General features: G+C 45.1%; 1 protein-coding gene across 5 annotated transcripts in view; it reads right to left on the bottom strand.

Annotated features, from left to right (window-relative positions):
• The window catches only part of LOC104144409 (potassium voltage-gated channel subfamily A member 5), a 32,546-nt gene extending 23,957 nt beyond the window's left edge, over window positions 1–8,589 (bottom strand). For 4 of the 5 annotated variants that reach the window (XR_011142759.1, XM_009675408.2, XM_009675405.2 and 1 more), the window contains exons 1-2: window positions 6,882–8,281; window positions 5,146–5,270 (exon numbers count right to left, since the gene is read on the bottom strand). Coding sequence is in view for 4 of the 5 variants with exons in the window: in XM_009675408.2 (XP_009673703.2) it covers window positions 5,185–5,270; window positions 6,882–8,253 (1,458 nt within the window). In the remaining variant the exon portion in view is untranslated. Of the gene's footprint in view, window positions 1–5,145 lie in introns of those variants that run through there. The other variant, XM_009675409.2, reaches the window with a different exon arrangement.
• Window positions 8,590–8,640: the final 51 nt, after the last annotated feature.

The following is an 8,640-nucleotide window of genomic DNA, read 5'->3' on the forward strand; positions in this document are numbered from 1 at the left end:
TTACAGAGGCCAGCTGAGCTGTAAATTCAAAGAGGATACCTGCATACAGGCTGGTACGAACACAGAATCAAGACCCATGCATTTACAGCAGTGGGGAATGCACAAAGTTAGGCAGTACTGATACTGTGCTGAGAACCTGGAACTGGAATTACTGACTTGGCTCCATAAGTGAGGTCAAAGAAGCTATGCTAATTATGCAGATATGCTTACTTGTAATATTTATAAAGAGAGAATAGTTTTTTTATTAGACTAACTGCTATTACCTAGTTAAATTAAAAAAAAAAAATTTGCAGGTAAACAAAATCTCTTCAAGTCACTAGTTAATAGCAGCTGAGGGCCTGTCCCTAGTTTAGTCTTTTTTTCCCCCCTATCCCCTGTAAAAATATCATACAGATAACTGGGAATCAAAACATACCAAATAAAGACACTAAATTACAAGAATGAGAAAGCACTGCAATGTATAATGCTAATTGTGTAAGAATGCTATTCTTTTTCTTTAAATAAGTTAATATTTATCTTTGTAACTTCTAATTTCAATTAATTCTTTAGCCATATCATTCCTAGCGTTACTTTTTTCCTACTCCAGTTATCATAAAGCTTCTTATGTCATGTGATTAGACATAATATTAAGGATATAGTATCCATATTTTTTACAGTATTTCATCATACAAATGTAGAGGTATTTTCTGCCCAGTGGACCCACAGGTAGTTACTAGAGAATTTCTGTGTGTATTTCTACAATGAGCTGACACACAAATGTCAAATAGCATAACCAAGGTTCACTGGTGAGTATCACTACAGATAAGTCCCAAATTAAGGCGGCAATAACAACAGAAATTCAGTAAGGTGACATGGAGGACCAGGGAGAGGTTAATGTATGCAGTAAGAAAGTGAAGAAGAAAAACTTACCAAAGATACCCAAAATGGCATGTTTTAAAAATACATTGTGGTGCTGAATATTACGTATGTCTTGGCACACGGATTCTGGCACACAGATTTTGAAGTTTTTCAGGCTATAGTATTATATACACCTTTTCTATTTCAGTTTTTGAATGTTTGTAGCTAACTTAGCCAGCCAAAGGAGGTTGGAGCTTCTGAACCTGATGGTCACACAGTGATAGCTAAAGCAACACTGAATGCAAGCAGATGCTGTCAAAGATTTAGCTCACAGCTTCCCTGCTGTCCCTCACCCCCAAGCGGATCAACCTTTAATTAAAGAGAAAGGTCTTTCCGACACCCTGACTGCCATACAATGTACCGACCCATCATTTGGGCAAGCTGCAATACTCAGGTCTCGATTAATTCTTTAAAGCCCTCCCTTCACTACTGCCGAAGTACAGCAGCAATCTGCCTGTAGGTCCTCATCAGATTTCACTATTGGTCATGACGTTGTCGAATGCCAAACAAATCTCATTCTTCACTACAGCAAAGTAGCGTTGCTGAACAGTGAAATAGTTTCCATGTTTTACCTTGGAATGGCCTGCACTGATGTTTTTCAGTGCAAGAAAGCCGTTTCCATACATACATATAGTGAGGGAGAGAGAGAAAGCATAATGATACTCCCTCCATTACCTAATTCGAGGAGAATGGCAGCGCACAGGGAAGGGAAGCTCCTTCAGAGCAGTGCTCAATGTACTGTGAGCCAGCAGCCCCTCCTCACCACCACCACCAAGGGGACGGCTGGAGGGAGCTATGTTTGCTGCTCAAGGAGCCACAAAACAGACAGGAAACGTGCCGTTTTCTCTTGACATAGTCCAAATAAAAAGAGCACACACAAGAGGGATTTAGTCACACTGCTCAAAGCAGTATTAACCGCTCCCTCTGTGCCCAGTGACCCCACCAGATGGGTCACAAGGCGTGAAGGCTGGCTTACAGCCCATGCCTGCAGAGCCACCAAGAGCCATGCTGCCACTGCTGGGAGAGTGGCAAGAGAGCAGAAAGGAGAGCACAGGGTACTTCTCTGTTCCCTTTCCCCCCTCTCTTCTCTTGGTGGCCCTTCATTTTAGATGTTACAGCCCAGGCAAACCCACTCATGGCTGAGCCTCATCCTAGCTCAGTCCCCCTATAAAAGGCACAATCCCCTTTTCCACAGTCTTTCCTCTTATCATGTCTGTATATATAGAAGATCATTGTAGCATTGTTTATAAAGTACTTGCAGACGAATGATGTTATATCACTGGTAGTTACTGCCTTATCATTTTTAAAATGACAGACAACTGCAATGCGAATGCAGTCTCCCCGTGGGGTCTGGCTGTGCAAAATAAACTTGGTGATCCAAGAGAATATTCAGTTCAGCACCCTCAAACAGGAATGTACGGTCCTTTGGTAGATATTGTGCCACTCAAAATAGTGGCACAATAGCCACTATTATTAGCCTTCAATAACTACAGCATACAGGCATGTGTGTGTAAGGAACCTCCTGTGATGTAGCTCACTAGTCATCAGAGTTTAAAAAAACGTGATGTTTTCCTGGTTTCCAATGATTTGCCATTCATTAAGCTCTGATATCTTGTGGCTTGTGATATTCCAAAGAGGTTTTATTCAGCTTATTTTTCATTCTAGGTCAGCTAACATAAAATCAATAATGGTTTGGACAGATTTCATTCCTGAAATGAGCCCAGAATTGGTATACTTAGCCCAAGCTATCTTCTTGTTTCATATTTATATGAACTTTTTCAGAGTGATTTGCTTCTCTTTCTCTCTTTTCTTTTGTGGCAGCAATTCGCATGTATATATCACTAGGCTTCTGCACTGTTTGTACCCCAGGTGCAAGTATATGGTGCCTACTCGACTCAGCGAAGGTTCTTGACACCAAAGTCAATTAGAGCAAGAGCAGGTCCTGCTGCTGGAAAGCGCAGTTACATTCTTATTCATGCCAATGTTGCAATTCTTTGCAAATTCCTGCAGAATCCTGCTACACAGCTTGGAATGGGTCATACCAAGAGGGCTGTTCTCATGCAGTGTCTGCAGTAATAGGCACTCTTTGTGGAACAACAATCTGGTGCTCTGATTCCCGTGTCCTGCAGCACCACTTATTTTTAGGCTCATAAAATGTTTCAGGCACCTAATTATTTCCACCAAAGTCCAATGGGAATCGATGGGTCTAAGTTTTCAGTAGGGCACATAGTTCATCTTTAAGTAACACTCAAACACCAGTGCATCTAAAAAACCTGCTGTATAACGCTTCACTTCAGCATGTGCTGAAGCTAAGCACATGCTAAGTGCTTTGCTGAACTGTGATCTAACCATGTTTTTGGTCCTATTACTCAGTGTCTGGCAGCAATCTCTCTCATTAGAAAGAAAATCCTTTACTGCCTTATAAGCCAACAGAAATGATGCATCCTTGTAAAGAAGGTGTCAAAGCAGAGTTCAAACTGCACTTGACAACTGTTTAGAAAGCTAAGCCAAACAAATATCTTTACTCATATTTTGAGAATAATTGGTTTTCTTTTTATTGCAAAGTTCTTTTGTTTTATTATGGAAAATCACAGCAAGTTCCAATGGAAGGCTGAGGAATGATTCAACAAGCTTGAATACAAGCCTTTGCAGAAATCAGAGTATTTTGCTCTCACAGAGCTTGACCTTGACTGCACAAGAGCCCACTCCTCCTACTGGGACAAATCCTCTCCTCAGTTCCAGCAGAGCGCATGCACTGGAACCCAGAGCTGAATTTTGTCGACTGGTTCCAGTGGGAGGTTAAGGGCCTCCAGCATCCTGCAAGACCAAGTTCTGCAGTATCTCTGCAAACACAGAGTAGGGTTCAATAAGCAGCTATGATAATATAACAGTTCACTGCCACTGAAAGGGAAAGATTTCCTGCCTCCCCTGCTTGCTCACCTTCTTCCACCACAGACCTTTTCCCCCCATCTTCCTTACACTGGCTCTGGCACTCACTTGCTTTCCATGAGACAATTATTCAACCCCTTAATGTGCCAGAAAACTATTTTTTGTTGTTAGGTTAGCTTCTCTACCAGATTAGTGAGCTCAAGCAGCTCCTGGAAGAGGAGTCTGTATCTACACGTGTACTTGCACAAGGATAGAACCAGTCCAGGGTAAGCAACAGAAGGACACACAGTAGGAGGAAGACGACCAAGGAGGAAGGAGGAAGACAGGAGCTTCCCTCTTCATCCCCAATGGACTTTTAAGATCAGCTCCAGCCGCTCTCCATAGGCCTCATCTGCTCTCCCCTACATTAGTTTTACGCTAGTGTTCCTCCACTGGATGCAATAATTACTATTACATATTATATTCACTGCGTTAATATCCAGAAGCCCTTGCCACGTGCGGGTTTCCACTGTTATGGTCCCTGCTGTGAAGTGCTGACAGGCTAACTAAGCACAACGTACAACTGGGAGAGCAATGGAGGATCAGCGGTCAGGAAGGGAGAGGCAACACTTACACAGACACATAGCCAAAGTTTGATCCTGCAAGCCTCAATTCATTGTTTGGGACTAATTCAGCTATTAGATAGGTTTAATCAGTTAAAGTCAATCAAACTAATTGCCTGATTAAAAAAAAAATACACACTCTAATTCTATGGATTTAGGTTTTAAAATTTGCCACAGGCACATTTCACCACCTCTTTGTTTCATTTTAGAGTCAGCCTCACCAAATGGCAAACCCTGGGGCAAAAAACTCTCCCTAAAGCAAACAGGAGATCTGCCTATGTCTGGAGTGCAGCAGGACTAGACCCTTAGTCCTGTTGCAGATGGTTCCTCAGCATGTTACAGCAAAATTCTCCATCTAAATAAACAAGCAAACTAACCAAGAAACCAATATCTAAAATTAATATAAAGAATCCTGTGCTCTGGTTGTTAAATTCAGCCTCTTCCCCCCAGCTTTGGACTGAGCTCTTGTGACCGTTCTTTGTACAAAGCATGAACAATTCTACCTGCCTGGCACTTGCCATGACCAATGTTTTACTGAATAGGAAGGAAAAATATCATTCACTGTTCCATTATTATTATTATTAAAAGTCATGGTAAAGGACAGGTAAGCAGGATTTGTGTCTGGGCTACAGAATGTTACAGGAGCATTTTGCAAGATCAGTTTACCACAGTGCATATATATCTCATGCACTTGGATAACTTACAATCCTGGCGTAATATTTACTTCAGTGTATTAGAAAATTAGATAAAAACAAACCTTGAGTGTTGACAACCAAGACTTCTCTTTCTGCTAGTCTTATTGTGCCACTGTACTTGGTAAAGGCAGGAGGCATCCTTCAGCAATGCAACAGGAGTTTTGAGGGGAAAAGAGAGAGAGATGTCCTTTGCAAAAAAAAAAAAAAAAGGATAACACAGCTTTTTCATCTAAAGTAAAGAAGCAACTGCATCAGTCTTGACTTGGAAGCTGCACAGTGCTGTGTTATCATGGTGAAGATGATTTGTCATTCGTCTTTCAGCAACATTTTAACTGTAAAATCCACAGCACTGAAAAGGTTTTGTTTGGAAATAAAAGAAAACAAGGACGTGTTATGGTGAAAGGTGATGCTTTCCATCTCAGTACAAGATATAAGCCACACAATGGTCATTTAAGTAGCACAGCATGCCATGTTAGATTCTTGAAGTGCCATCCGTTCCCAGTCTATGATAATTAAAAACAGTGAACCATGTACACAAATGGCATGGAAACATAAAGGTGACTGAAACATATGCCAAAGCAATCTGAAGCATACAACAAAAAAAGTTTCGCAGATACTTGATACTGCACTCATAATTAGCTTTCAGGTTATGTCTATCCATCCCCCTAACGTTTTTTTTTTATCTGTTGTGCACTTGGATCAAAATTAGTAACAGCAGGCAATAACCTTTTTCTTTTAGTCTCAAAAATTTACTGAAGGTATAAAACTGTAAAGCTGAAAAAAAAATCTTAAAAAAAAGCTGCACATACTTCTTTCCTCGGAGAGAAAGCACAGGACTGAATTATTTAGAAATTCTGAAACAGTAAGATAATTAATAAAGTTATTTAAAAAGAAGTATATCTACAATATTTAATAATTTAAGGCTCACAAGAAACTAACATCTCATTGACAACAAGTTTTCTGCTATAGGGTTAAAAGCACCAAATTCACTTCACATACTAGATAACCAGATCTGTACTGATCACAAGTGGAAAATTCTGAAAGTGCTGATCAGCTAATTTTCCTAGTGCTTTAATGAAGTCATATTTCACAGGAATAAGAAATCCCCTTTCACCCATAAATACAGTTATACAAATATAAAATATACTGGAATAATTTCAGTTTGAAACTACAGTACAAAAAAACTCAACCTCCCCACCCACCCCTAAATCCATTCACTCTCCACACACACATCCCCCAACTCTTTAATACTAAACTTGGAACAACTAAATTGGTTACAAATGACCCACTTAAAACCAACTACCATTTGCTAAAATAAGTGTCTACAAATTAGGTTTTGCACTGTCATAATTTACCAGCTCCTGCATCATGGAGTGTAGATTATTCTTAGTCTATTTTAAAAATAGGTGACCCTTTGTGTCATGGAAAAAGAACATAAAAACATGTATTACTGGAGGTCTGCTCAGGACAGTGATCAATTTATAAAATATAGCCTGATTTAAAACACTAAGTGGTACCAAAAGAGTAATATTAGTAGTAAGTTTCCAACACCACCAAATCCTTCTGCATCTCTGAACTCAAACTCTCTCCTTTCCTTACAGGTCTGTTTCCCTATTGGTGTCCAGACAGAGAGCATAGAGAGATTTTCTGAGATCTACATTACTTTTAGCTTTGATATTGCTTTTCTCTAAAGAACTGGTACCATTGTTGAACCCCTCACTGTTTTCCAAGTGCACAACAGATTTGTTCAGAGAGTTTTTACTGGATCTTCTTTTTGCATCTCCCCCAGCTGTGCTACCCTGAGCACTGCTGTGTTCATCCTTGAGGACAGCTTGCTCTTCGTGATCAGTCTCACGGTGGTAGAAGTAGTTGAAATTGGATACAATGACAGGGACAGGCAAGGCGATGGTGAGCACGCCAGCGATGGCACACAAGGAACCCACGATCTTGCCCCCCACCGTGACAGGCCGCATGTCACCATAGCCCACGGTGGTCATGGTCACCACCGCCCACCAAAAAGCATCAGGGATGCTGGAGAAATGAGACTCGGGGTCATCAGCCTCAGCAAAGTAGACAGCGCTGGAGAACAGTATCACCCCAATGAAGAGGAAGAAGATGAGGAGGCCCAGCTCCCTCATACTGGCTTTCAAAGTCTGTCCCAAGATCTGCAGCCCCTTGGAGTGCCTGGAGAGCTTGAAGATCCTGAAGACCCTGACCAGGCGGATGACTCTGAGGATAGCCAAAGACATGGCTTGCTGCTGGCCCCCGCCTCCATTGCTACTGCTAGTCCCAGGCTGCTGCTGCTCATGGGCCAGCTCGGTGCCCAGGGTGATGAAGTAGGGGATGATGGCCACAATGTCGATGATGTTCATGATGTTGCGGGAGAACTCAGGTTTGCTGGGGCAGGCAAAGAAGCGGACAAGGAGCTCAAAGGTAAACCAGATCACACAGGTGGTCTCAATGATGAAGAAGGGGTCAGAGAGGCTACTGGGTGGCTGCATGGGTGGAGAGTCCCCGGTCGTGCCATTGAAGACTCCACTTTGTGGGGGCAGGGGCACGGGCATCTCCCTCTCATCCCTGAATTCGGGCAGGGTCTCGAGGCAGAAGGTGATGATGGAGATGAGGATCACCAGCACAGAGACAATGGCGATGGCCCGGGCTGAGCCGGAGCTCTCAGGGTATTCAAAGATGAGCCAGACCTGGCGCTGGAACTCGTTGCGGGGCAGGGGCTTCTCCTCCTCCTTGATGAAGCCCTCATCCTCCCGGAACCGCTCCATAGCCTCCTCACCCAGCTGGTAGAAGCGGATCTCATCGGCAAAGACATCAATGGAGACATTGACGGGCCGGCGGAGCTTGCCACCGGACTGGTAGAAGTAGAGGATCCCATCGAAGCTGGGCCGGTTCCGGTCGAAGAAGTACTCATTGCGGAGCGGGTCAAAGTAGCGCATGCGCTTATCCGGGTCGCCCAGCAGTGTGTCAGGGAACTGGTTGAGGGTGCCCAGCTGGGTCTCGAAGCGCAGCCCCGAGATGTTGATCAGCACCCGCTGGTGGTGCATGGCCCCCCGGCTCGCCGCCGCCGCCTCCTCCTCCTCCTCCTCCCCCTCCTCGCCGACTGCTGCCATGGCCATGGCCATGCCCAGGTGGTGCCCACCTTCCTCCGGGGGGCCCATCTCCGCCGCGCCGGGGCGCGAGGCACGCGGCGGCAGCCGCGGAGGGGGCAACGGCGGCAGCAGGGAGGCTCCGCGCACCGCCCGCCCGTCGGGGCCGCCTCCACGGGGGGCAGGCAGCGGCGGCTGCTGCCCCTCGTCCGGCGGGGGCAGCGGCGGCGGGGCACCCTCCTTGCCGTCGCTCAGGCGCGGCGCGGCGGCGCAGGCGATGCGGAGCAGGTCGCCCCGGCGACGAGCCCGGGCGCTGGAGCAGCCGCCGCCGCCGCCGGGCGCGGCATCCTCGCCGGCCGCGATGGCCGTGGCGCCGCCGTTCTCCAGAGTCACCAGCGCGATCTCCATGGGCAGCGGCGGCGGCGGCAGGCGGCGGGCATGCTGCGCGGCGCTCCCCGC

This window comes from Struthio camelus, chromosome 1 (assembly GCF_040807025.1).
Source record: "Struthio camelus isolate bStrCam1 chromosome 1, bStrCam1.hap1, whole genome shotgun sequence".
Lineage (NCBI taxonomy): Eukaryota > Metazoa > Chordata > Aves > Struthioniformes > Struthionidae > Struthio > Struthio camelus.